Genomic DNA, 11622 nt, shown 5'->3' on the forward strand with positions numbered 1-11622 from the left:
CGCGCGTGTGTGTGTACGTGTAGGGAGGTGTGCGCCAAAGGGGTGGGGTGAGGGGCAGTGAGGAGGGCTCTAGGTGAAACAAGAGGGGAAGGAGGTCGCCTGTTCAGGCTTCTTCCCCCCTCTGGGTCTCCTGGCCCAAGCTTGCTGGCTCTGGCTGTCCCTCCTGGTGTGCGCCGCGGCGGCGCCACAGGCCCCTCGACCCTTTGACCACCGCCCTCCCGCCGGCCCTCCTGCGCTGCCAGCAGCCAGGGCCCGCGATGGCGTGGGACTGACGGCCGCTTCCCCGGGGACCCCCTCCGTCCCTGCCCTGGGTTCGTGGGGGCCGCGGCACCACTGGGACTTGCATGCGGGGCGGGCACGCCCGCGCGGGTAGAGAGCGGCCCTCCGCACCCCTGAGGCGGTGCCGGGCCGCACCAGAGGACAAGGAGGCGGAGCGGGCCGAGCCAGGCTCCCCTTGCGCCCGCCGCGGCCGCGGAGCACGGGCTCCCGCGAGGGAGTTCGGGGCGTCCCAGCCCGGGAGGAGGGACCCGGAAGCAGAAGCAGAGCCGCGAGTGAAGCCAAGCCGCTGTCCCCGCTGCCCGCCGGCGCCGGGTGTGGGTCCCGGCGGGGGTCCCGGCGGCTGGATGGGCAGCGGTGGCGCGGGCCGCGGGCGGCAATGGGCGAGGAGCAGAGCACGGTGAGCGGCGGCGGCAGCGGGCCCCAGGAAGTGAGGGTCTCTGCAGGAGGCGCCGCAGGCCACTTTGAGCCCCCACGACCACGGGGGGACAGCGCCGGGGCGCACAGGTCGCTCGCCGACTCCGCGGAGCCTAGCGGAGGCAGCTCGGGCTGCACGGATACTAGCGCCCCAGAGCCCGCGTGGAGCCAGGGGACCCAAGGCGGGAGGAAGAGCCAAGCACCAGGGCAGCCCGTGGGACTAGCACTCAGCAGGCCCCTCAACCCCCAGACTTTGCAACAGCAACTGGAGGAGGAGGGGGAAGCTGAGGACCGACCCGGAGGGGATGGACAGCATGAGGCGCCCCCCAGCGAGCATCGGGAGCCCAAGACCCGTGCCCAGCTCCCCGACGGGCTGGTCCTGGACGTGCTGGCCCAGCAGCGCCCATCGCCAGCCAAGAGACACGTCTTCTGCTCTGTGTACTGCGTGGAGAACGACCTGCCTGTGTCCCTCACCACCGAGCAGCTCTCGCCACCAGAGTCGCCACCTCGGGCTCCTCCATCGGTGCCTAGTCCTGCCAGTGCCCTCTCCTCCTTCCCCAGCCCCAGGCTGTCTCTTCCAAACGACCCCCTTTCCCCCGACGGCGGCAGTATCGAGCTGGAGTTCTACCTGGCACCCGAGCCATTCTCCGTGCCCAGCCTGTTGGGAGCTCCACCCTACTCTGGCTTGGGCGGGGTAGGGGATCCCTATGCGCCCCTCATGGTGCTGATGTGCCGGGTGTGCCTGGAAGACAAGCCCATCAAGCCCTTGCCCTGCTGCAAGAAGGCCGTGTGCGAGGAGTGCCTCAAAGTCTACCTGAGCTCCCAGGTAATTGTCCCCCCCTTCTATAGTCCCTTCTGTTCCCCATTCATCGTTCCAAATCACTGGCAAGGAAGTCCCTCTTGGGAGCTCCCTGCCCACAGGAAGAGGCGGTGAGACAGCCTTACTGAGGACCTCTATCAGTGTCTCACATCTCAGATGTGGTTGTTGTAATATTATTTTTTAAGTGTATTTAGTCCTCACTGGTTTACTTAACTGGAATATAATTTCTCAGAGCTTCAAGCTTTGGTTGGCAGGCGTAGAAGGAACAGGGTACAATGATTTGTCCTCTACTTATTTCCTTTACTAGATTTGCAGGCAAAAGCTTGCTGTAAAGGAGGGCAATGAGAGTGCCTCACTGGTGTATCCCAGAGACTTACCAAATAGTGGGCATATAATAAATATTTATTGAGTTGGTGGAGGGTTGAAAATTTGTATTTCAGATCCATGATGCTTGAATTTTGTGCCATGTATTTATTCCTGCAAAGAGTTCTTTTTTTTTTTTTTTTCCATTGCTTTATTCTTTGGCCCATGGCCCACTTTTCAGTTTTCTTTTTCCATAGTAAAGCTGCAGTGCTTTTCTTCTCTAAAGTTGTAAGCCAGCACAGTACTTTATTTCTTTAATAGGGAAACAAAACAGAAAGAGCAAAACAAAGTAAATCTAGCCTAAGAAGTTTAACAAAACAAGCACTGTTGGCTGGTGAAACTTTCCTCCTCAGCCCCTTATTTGAAAATTTCTTAACTCCCCTTGAAAAGTTTAAGAGTACAGCAGACCAACCTGCCTTCCCTGATGGTGAGTGCATTCCTCTAGCAGTTTTCAATCTGTTATTGTTTCTGCCAGTGTTTTGCACAATCCAGAATGCCCTTTGATCCCGTGTCTGATTGTGCGAGGCCTATTCCTCTTTCAAAATCCTGTCTGTTCAGGTGCCAATGCTTCTGTGTAGCTTTACCTCAGTCCCCCAGCCCCCAGGCTACCACTTACATTCTTTCAAAATAATTCTATATATTTTGTGTGGACTGAAGTTGTTCCTTTAGTGTCTGTCTGTCTTGCTAAGAGTGTTTGGATGCTATTTTATCATCCATGTATTCGGGTTGAGTCTCTTTCACATAGTAGGTGTTTAATAAGATTGATTGAAGGAAACTGACAGGGATATACCCAGTGCTGGGCCCCTGTGTTTTGTGGCTAATCTACACCCAGGTCTAGGCTGAAAGTGTGTACTGTGCCCAAGTGAAAATGCAGAGGGAATCTTAGACAGACTCTTGGACAGAGTGGAGTGTTACCAAAACAGTAATTTAGCCAAGATTGAAATTATCCAAGCGCCTGTGAGAGACTCTGATGTCTATTCCATGCTTTGTTCACAAACATACTTACTTAAAACAGGAGGAATGTCTGCTGCTCATTGTGGTGGTTTCTATGACATCATCATCAAACAAATATTTATTGGTATCGTCCTTGTGCAAAGCCCTGTGATGGGATTCAGGCATTACCAACACATGGGCTCTACTCTAAGGAAGCCACTGGGAGAGCAGATGTGTACCGGAAAACAATACAAGGTAGCCTGTAATGAGATGTAAACACAGTAACTATACAGGCAGTCCCTGATCACAAATATCCAAATAATCTGTAGTTATGAACCAACCCCTGTAAAGCCTATTATATTAAAAATATGAGGTGCAGACAGTGGTTTATAATAGCAAATAGGTGCTACTTTGAGACATCAACATGTTGTTATTATTACTATATTATTATGCTAAAGAAACATATAAAACCAACAGAAAAATAAAACCAAACTCACTGCCATCAAGTTGATTCTGACTCATAGTGACTTCCTTTGGGTTTCTGAGGCTGTAAATCTTTACAGATGTAGATTGCCTGGTCCGTCTGTGGAGCGGCTGGTGGGTTTGAACCAGCAACCTTCTGGTTAGCAGTCAAATGCCTTAGGTACTATACCACCTGAGCTCCTTGTCAAAAAAAACATAAAACATATATAAACAAAAAAAAGGTGAGTCATGCATGTGGGCATGCTTCTACCTCGGGGCTTTTGTACTTACTGTTACCTGGGTCTGGAATATGCCCCTGGATGCCCTCTTTCCCACCCCATTTCAGGTCTGTATTCAGATGTCACCCTTGTGAACTTCTCTGACCACCCATTTTTAAGTCGAGCCTTGCCCACCCCACTCCCTTTGCCATCTCCTTTCCAGCTTGCCTGTGGTTCCTTGTCACTTAACCTCTCTGTGCCTGTGTCTCCAGTGAAATATAATTGTAGAGTATGTGCTATAATAACCCACCAGTTCTAAAGCAAAACAAAATCAAGCCGCATGGTTGTTTTGCTGCCGCACTGAACCAGATTGAATAGTTGGTGCTTTATTTCTTACAAGGTTTCTTAGGTTTGACGGAGGTAAACTAGAGCTTGCAGAGCTCTAGGAGCATAGTGGGAGCTCTGGTGGTGTAGTGCCTAAGGCATTTGACTGCTAATTAGAAGGCTGGTGGTTCAAACCTACCAGCCACTCCTTGGAAGGAAGGTTGGACAATCCACTTCCGTAGAGATACCGCCTCAGAAACCCAAGGAGGGGTTGCTGTGAGTCTAATCGACTGGACGGCAGTGAGTAATCTACTTCCATAAAGATTTACAGCCTCGGAAACCCAATGGGGGTCACTATGAGTCAGAATCAACTCGATGGCAGTGAGTTTGGTTTTTGAAATAAAACTATATATTTGAAATAAAGAGGAATTAGTGAGTTGTTTATTTCTTTGTTTGCTTGTTTACTATTTGTTTGGAATTTGTGCCAGATACTTGGTGTATTATTTAATGTCATTTAAGAAAATGAAGCAGAGTGCCTATTAAGCATTTTACGCAAGCTTTAAAAATACATTGAATTGGAATATTGCCTGGTTAAATTAAAATTCTTCTCAAAAGAGATGCTCAGTTCTGTGAAAGAAGATAAGAACTCAAAAGACAGGATTTTTGGATGATACGTCTCCTTCTATTAGTGCCACGGACTGAGTGTGCAGCAAAGGTCGATGGGTAGGTGTCATCTATATTTAATTACAGATACAGTAGATTTGGCAGTGAATTAATACTTCCATACTGTGATTTAATAAAAATAGTTTTATTTTTCCAAACATAATTTTTCTCCTTTCAGTAATCCATGTGACTGTGGTTTGGGATAACTCTTCTTAGTGAAATGACTTTCCATTGCAGTGGGTACCATTCACTTTCTGATTGCCCTGGCAAATGGTCGAAATGATAGATTATAATTCTTTGGTATGATAGCAAGTGTTATCGTAACATAGAGGTGCAGAGTACCAGGACAGACACCAGAAGCTACATTGGCTTCCATGGCCCAAGCAAATAAATCCTTGGTATATAAATTTTAGAAGCATGTTTCCCAGTGGCCTACGATACATGTGTGAATGTGGCTAAGGCACATTCCCAGTGAGGTCTGCCGTCTCCTACGAGTCACTGAGGCCTCGTAAGTGTGGACCTTCTCATCTGGTTTGGCCTTCATTGCATTTTCCTAGCAAGAAAGATGATCTGTGGCCTTATTTTTTTCACAGAATGATATTGCAGTCATTTCAGAAGTTCTCCACAGATACCTTTCCTCTACGATTGTAGTTTTAGATAGGAAAAGCTGTTATAAATATAAAGAATTACCATTTAGTACTATAGTTAAAGGAGAGAGTTGGGCACCGTAAGGAGTTCTGTAAGTTAGCAGCTGCTGTGGCTTTCACCACTCTGCTTAAAAGTGCTATAAACTGGCAGATGCATATAAATTGGAATGTGTACACCTGTCAAAAGGGTATTAATAGAGACAAGCAACACATTTCTACAGATTGTGAACAAAACAGCTGGTAGGATGGTAATACCCTAAAATGATGCCTACTGTAGTCATCCTAGAATCATTGACCTAGAGGTGAAAGCTTCTGTATCCTTTTTATAAACCTCTGAGTCATTCATGGGTAATGGTATAACATTTTTTTTTTTTTTTGTCTCCTTTAAGCCTTAAGACAACCTGAATATTTTTAGAAAATTTTCTGTTCAGTGTTATTGATAGTAGCCATCGTGTTGATTCTGACCCATGGAGACCCCACATAAGCAGAGTAGAACTGTTCCATAGGGTTCAGCTGTTTTCTCATAGGTGAATTTACATAAACCTATCACGTCAGGTCTGGTGGTGTATTTGATAAGGCATATTCAGCTGCTAACCAGAAGGTCAGTGGTTCAAACCTACCAGATACTCTGTGGAAGGAAGATGGGACGATCTACTTCTGTAAAGATTTACAGCCTCAGAAACCCGATGGGGGTCACTATGAGTCGGAGTCCACTCGATGGCAGTGAGTTGATTATGTCAGGTATGATTTTGGTAGCCCTGTTCAGTGTAGAGTGTAATGTGAGACTGAAATCTGTTTTAAAGTCACTTTACAAACTTGAAAAGTGAGAATTAAGGAAGGTAAAAGCATAGTCTTTTGTGTAGTGCACATGTTGTTGTTGTTATGTGCCGTCGAGTTGGACCCGACTCATAGCGACCCCTCCTTGGGTTTCCGAGACAGTATCATTACGGAAGTAGATTGACCCATCTTCCTTCCAAGGAGTGGCTGGTGGATTTGAACCGCTAGCCTTCTGGTTAGCAGTCAAGTGCCTTTAGGCACTACGCTACCAGAGATTTTAGGTATTTGTGTATTTTGGGCGGGAGGTGTGGTACCGTGTGCTTTTACCCCTTATTAACTCATCACCTTATTTTCTTCTTCTGTCTTTACTTCATTTCTTTTAATTCTATTGTTCTTTTCTTCTTCTCCTAGGCATTTAATCACTATTTTTTCTGCTTTCTCTGATTTTTATTAGACCCATCCTCTTAGAGAACTGAAATCTGATTTTAACTGGCATTTGGTTTCTGCAAAGGAATCTCCCCTTGAGTGTTAAGGCCTGGGGCCAACAGGACCATGTCCAGCCACTGCATGGCTTTTTCTCATTCCTTCCCCTCCAGCTGTCTGGAGATGAGGCTCCACGGAGGGAGAAACCCTGCATTGTACTCCACTGCCCGGAAGACCTCAAGTCACATTACAAGTACTCCTTACCTGAGGTGTCAGCTGAGACCTTTAGAGCTCAGCTTTTAAATTTAAAGCTCTTCCTTTCTCCTGTTATAAGAAACATATGAAGGAGAGAAAGGAAACTTGAGCAGCCAGCTTTTTGTTAAGAGTTCGTGATGGACAATGTAGACAGATACATGGGTGGTAATTTCTTATAATTACTTTATATCATTTGTACATTTAACAAATATTCATTGGACACCTGTATACCAAGCACATGAATGTGCTAGTGACACCCTATAAATGCATTTCATGTGCTCAGAGGGTCAACTTATTATTGATATTTTGTCCCAGCTTTATCAGGTGGTGTAAATCTGCTTTTCTTTAAGTTGTCTTCTGTCTTCTGCTTCCTTTCTGGGAGCTTTTCATTAAACCAGTCCTCTGACACCAGTAAACCTTTTCTGAAGCACATTATAATTCTTTATATTCTGCTAAATTTAAAGGAATATGTTAGTACATTAATTATTTCTTAATACACATACTTCTAAGAGCTCTTTCAAATTCGTGGAAATAGATTATTAATAGTAAATATCATATTTCTTTAAAATATTTATTAGTTTTGCTTAAAAGAAAACATTATTTTGCTAAGTTTATCTTGGGTCATCTGTGACAGTAAAGGCAAATCTTTGAAGTCATAATTTATTTTTTAAAAATTTGTTTATTTTGTTGAAATTCACTTTTGTCAGATGAGTTTTATAAATAACTGGATGAAGCTTCACAAAGCGAGTTCTGTCTTAAAATTGAAATTCAGTATCTATGGGAAAATCACTCCCATTTTATGTCATTCTCTTTTAACTTTATTGGTATCATTTGTCCATCCATTCTGAATTAATTACATTTCAATTTTTAAGTTTCCACAAATAATAGGAACAAATATTCATTGAGCATCTACTATGTTGTATGTAAAGGAACTCTGGTAGAGTAGTAGTTAGGGCATTTGGCTGCTAACTAAAAGGTTGCTGGCTTGAACTCACCAGCCACTCTGCATAAGATGAGGCAGTTTGCTTCCATAAAGATTTACAGCCTTGAAACTCAATGGGAATTGCTATGAGTTGGAATTGACTCAGTGGCAGTGAGTTTGACTGTGTTGTGAGCATTTTAATGCACATTTTATTAGTAACTTTAGTTCACTTAAATACTTATCACACTCTAGGTTTTCTTATTGTTACATTCTAGGCATTGAGGTTACAATGAACAAAAACAATGAAGCCTGTGGCTTCATGGAGTTTATATAGTAGGCTGGGGAAGGGATGGATAATACAACCTTAATTTATATATTAGGAGACAATAAGGACTACGAAGAATGAGAAACAAGGGAAGAGTGATAGTACTGGGGGAGGAGGAGTTTTTTATATATTTATAGTGTTTTAGGGAATTGTCAGGGAGAGTTTATTTTACAGGGTGACTTTTGAGCAGATACCTTCATGTGTCAGTAGGGGAACAAGCCATGAGGATGTATGTCAGAAAAGCAAATGTAATTTCCCAGAGGCAGGAGCATGGTTGGGCTGTTCAGGAGGGGACAGAAGATCCTTCCGAGTGAATTGGGGCCTGGTAAGAAAAAGATCACCAGAATGGGGCAGGAGGAGTGGGGTAAGCCAGTAGCATTGGGCTTCAAGGCTATAAGGAATTTTGTTTTCTTTGGGTACAGTGGGAAGTTTTAAGAAGGCTTTGAGCAGTGAAGTAACCAGACATGACAGTCTTTAAAAAGGATTACTGTTGACCTTTGAACAATGTGGGGGTTAGGGATAATGAAAATCCATGTATAATTTTTGACACCTCAGAAACTTAACCACTGTTAAGAACCTTCTGTTTACCTGAGGTAACATAAATAGTCGATTAACACAGTGCTTGTTGTACAGTTATTAGATTTTCATACAAAGAGACACTTACACAACAGATGAGTTTATTAGCTATGTGGTATGATGATTATTTAATATTCATTAATGGGAGTGGATCATCATAAAAGTCTTTCTCATCACATTGAGTCGGCTGAGGAGGAGGAAGAAGAGAGATGGGGTGTGTGCTGTCCTGTGTGGTAGCAGTGAAAGAGGTGGAGGAGGTTGAGGAGGAGGCAGGAGAAGCAGGCACACTTGGTCTAACTTTATGGAAATGCATCCTGATTTCTGTCTGACTTTTTTGCTATTTGATTTCTCTAAAAAGGTTCCTATATGGTGCCAATCCTTCTTCCACCATTTGCTTTGGTTTTAGCACCTGTGCCATAGAAGAATCCATGTCATAAAAGAAGTCAAAAGCTGTCTTGAGTAATTGGAACCCTTCTACCATATTGTCCAATATCCATTTTATGGCACTACTTCTTCTACATCTTCTTCCTTACCACTGGTTCAGAAGCACTTATCTCCATCAGGTTGTCTTCTGTTAATCCCTCTGGTGTGGTGTCTATTAGCTCTTGAATTTCTCCAAGATCCATATCTTCAAAAAAAAAAATCTACTTATAAGAGGACCTGCGTAGTTCAAACCCATGTTGTTCAGAGGTCCATTGTGCTTTGTGTCTGTGGGGAACATACTATAAAGACAAGAGTTTAACTAAAAAGGCCAGTTAGATGATCTAAAGGAAAGATGGCATAGTCCAGACTAGAGGGATAGAGGCAAATATGGTTTGTAGTAGTTGAATTTTGAATATATTGCAAAGAGAGAGCTGACAGAATTTGCTAGTGATTGGATGTGAGATGAGAAAAAGAGTCAAAGCTAACTCAAGTTCTGGGCCTAAGCAATTAGAAAAATGGAGTTGCCATTTAATAATGTGAGGAATGCCGACATAGGAGTAGGTTTAAGGAGAGTCCGGTGTTCATGCTAAGTTTGAAATGTTAACTCCTACAAGTAGCCATTGATAGAACTGAAGGAATGTCTAATTCATGAAGGAATACTGAGTGCACAATTGAAGTCAGAAAAGAGGTTCAACTAGAAGATAAAAATTTGAACATGAGTGGCATATAGATGATATTTAAAGCCATGAGACTAGATGAGGACACCTGGTGTTAGTAGATAAAGAAGATTGAGGATTGAGTCTGGCATACAGATGTTTAGAAGTAAGGAGTCTCCTGGGTGGTGTGAACATTTAACATGCTTGGCTGCTCCCCAAAGATTGGAAGTTTCTAACGACCTGGAGGTGCTTTAGAAGAAAGGCCTGGTGATTCACTTCTGAAAAATCAGCCATTGAAAACCCTATGGAATGCAGATCTACTGTGACACACATGAGGTCACCATGAGTCATAATCAACTCCATGGCAACTGGCACTGTACAGGGGCATGTGGAGAAGCCAGGAGTCTGAAAGAGAGTGTGTCAATCAGGCGAGAAGAGAACCAAGGTAGAGTGATTGCCTGAAGTCAAACAAAGACAGTATTATTATTTTAATTGTGATTTGAGTGAAAGTTTACAGAGCAAATTCACTTTCCATACAGCAGCTTACATATGCTTTGTCTCATGACATTGACTACAATTTACCACAATGCAGCAGCTCCCCTCCCACTTCCTCCCCATAGTTACCTCTTCCCTGTGTCCATCCCTCCATGCACTCCTGTCCCCTGAGCTATGTGCCTGTGCATACACAGCCCTTCTATTCTCCCATGATTGTTCTCTCCAAGGAGTGTATCTGCCAAGTGTAAATGTTCATGTCATAGGCTTGTCTTTTGTTTGGCTGGAAGCCACAGGTGTGAGTTCAACTCCAGACCTGAAGGGCAGTTAGGGGCCATAGTCTCAGTGGTTCCATTAGGCTCTAGCAGACCAGCAAACCTGGTCCCTTTTTTTTTAATGATTTTGAATTTTGTTCTATGTTGTTCTCCCACTCTGTCTAGGATCTCCTACATAGATCCCCCTCTGAGTGGTTGACAGTGATAGCCAGGTACCATCTAGTTCTTGTGGTCTTATAGTCATTTAGTCTGAGGATCGCATGGTATACCAGTTGCTTGGACTAATTGTTTTCATGAATCTTTGGTTTTCTTCCTTCTTCTTTGCTCTGGATGAGGACAGACCCATCATTGCATCTAGATGGCTGCTTACAAGCTTTTAAGATCCCAGTCACTACTCGCCAAAGTAGGAGATGGAACAATGTTCTGTGTAGTATGTTATGCCAATTGAGCTTGATGTCCCCTGCAACTATGGTCCCAAGCCCACAGGTTCAACTACTTGCTCCCTCTGTGTATCTGACTGTGGCCAAGAAGTGACTATATATAGAACATAGCAATACACTTGCAGAAACATTGTCTGCCAACTCTGTACATGATCTGGGGCACACTCCCTGCATAGGCATACCTAATAGTTCAGCCTGTCTACCCATCTATTCACCTATATATCCATGTTTGCCTTCACTGACAACACAGTGCTGTGTGTGCAAAAGGGTTCATCTTTGTTTTCTGTACCTCCCATGTACCTCTCCATGTCTTCCTCTTCCTCGATGCCACCTTGTTGATCACTCACGTTTGGTATATTGCCCTTCTCTTCACCCAAATCAGTACTTGTCTCTACCTATCTAACAGTGTTCCCTCCCCTCCCCTCCCCTCCCACCCCTGGTAACCAACAAAGAAAATTTCTTTTCATGTAGAAAACTTTCCTTGACTTTTTACAATAACAGACAATATTTGTCCTTCTGTGATTGACTAATTTCACTCAGCGTAATGTCCTCCAAGTTCATTCGCATCCAAATCTGCAGTGTTTTGCAGATTCTGTGTTATTCTTTAGGGTTGCATAGTATTCCATTGTGTGTATGTACCATAGCTTGGTTATCCATTCTTCAGTTGATGGACTCCTAGGTTGTTTCCATCTTTTGGCTATTGTAAATAGTGGTGCGATGAACATGGGTGTGCATATGTCTGTTCTTGTCCTGGCTCTCACTTCCTTAGGATATATACCTAGTAATTGAATGGCTAGGTCAAATGGTATTTCTAATTCCATCTTTTTAAGGAATTGCCATAACTCTTTCCACAGTGGTTGTACCATTTGACAGTCTCACCAGTAGTGTATGAGAGTCCCAATCTCTCCACATCCTCGCCAGCATTTGTTATTTTC

General features: G+C 44.1%; 1 protein-coding gene across 1 annotated transcript in view; it reads left to right on the forward strand.

Annotated features, from left to right (window-relative positions):
- The first annotated feature begins 655 nt into the window (after window positions 1–655).
- Window positions 656–11622, forward strand: part of RNF217 (ring finger protein 217) — a 162671-nt gene continuing 151704 nt past the window's right edge. The window contains exon 1 of the mRNA XM_007946587.2: window positions 656–1519. Coding sequence (XP_007944778.1) covers window positions 656–1519 — 864 coding nt within the window. The remainder of the gene's footprint in view (window positions 1520–11622) is intronic.

This window comes from Orycteropus afer, unplaced genomic scaffold, assembly GCF_000298275.1.
Source record: "Orycteropus afer afer isolate SDZICR_OR568_19922 unplaced genomic scaffold, OryAfe1.0 scaffold00167, whole genome shotgun sequence".
Classification (NCBI taxonomy): Eukaryota; Metazoa; Chordata; class Mammalia; order Tubulidentata; family Orycteropodidae; genus Orycteropus; species Orycteropus afer.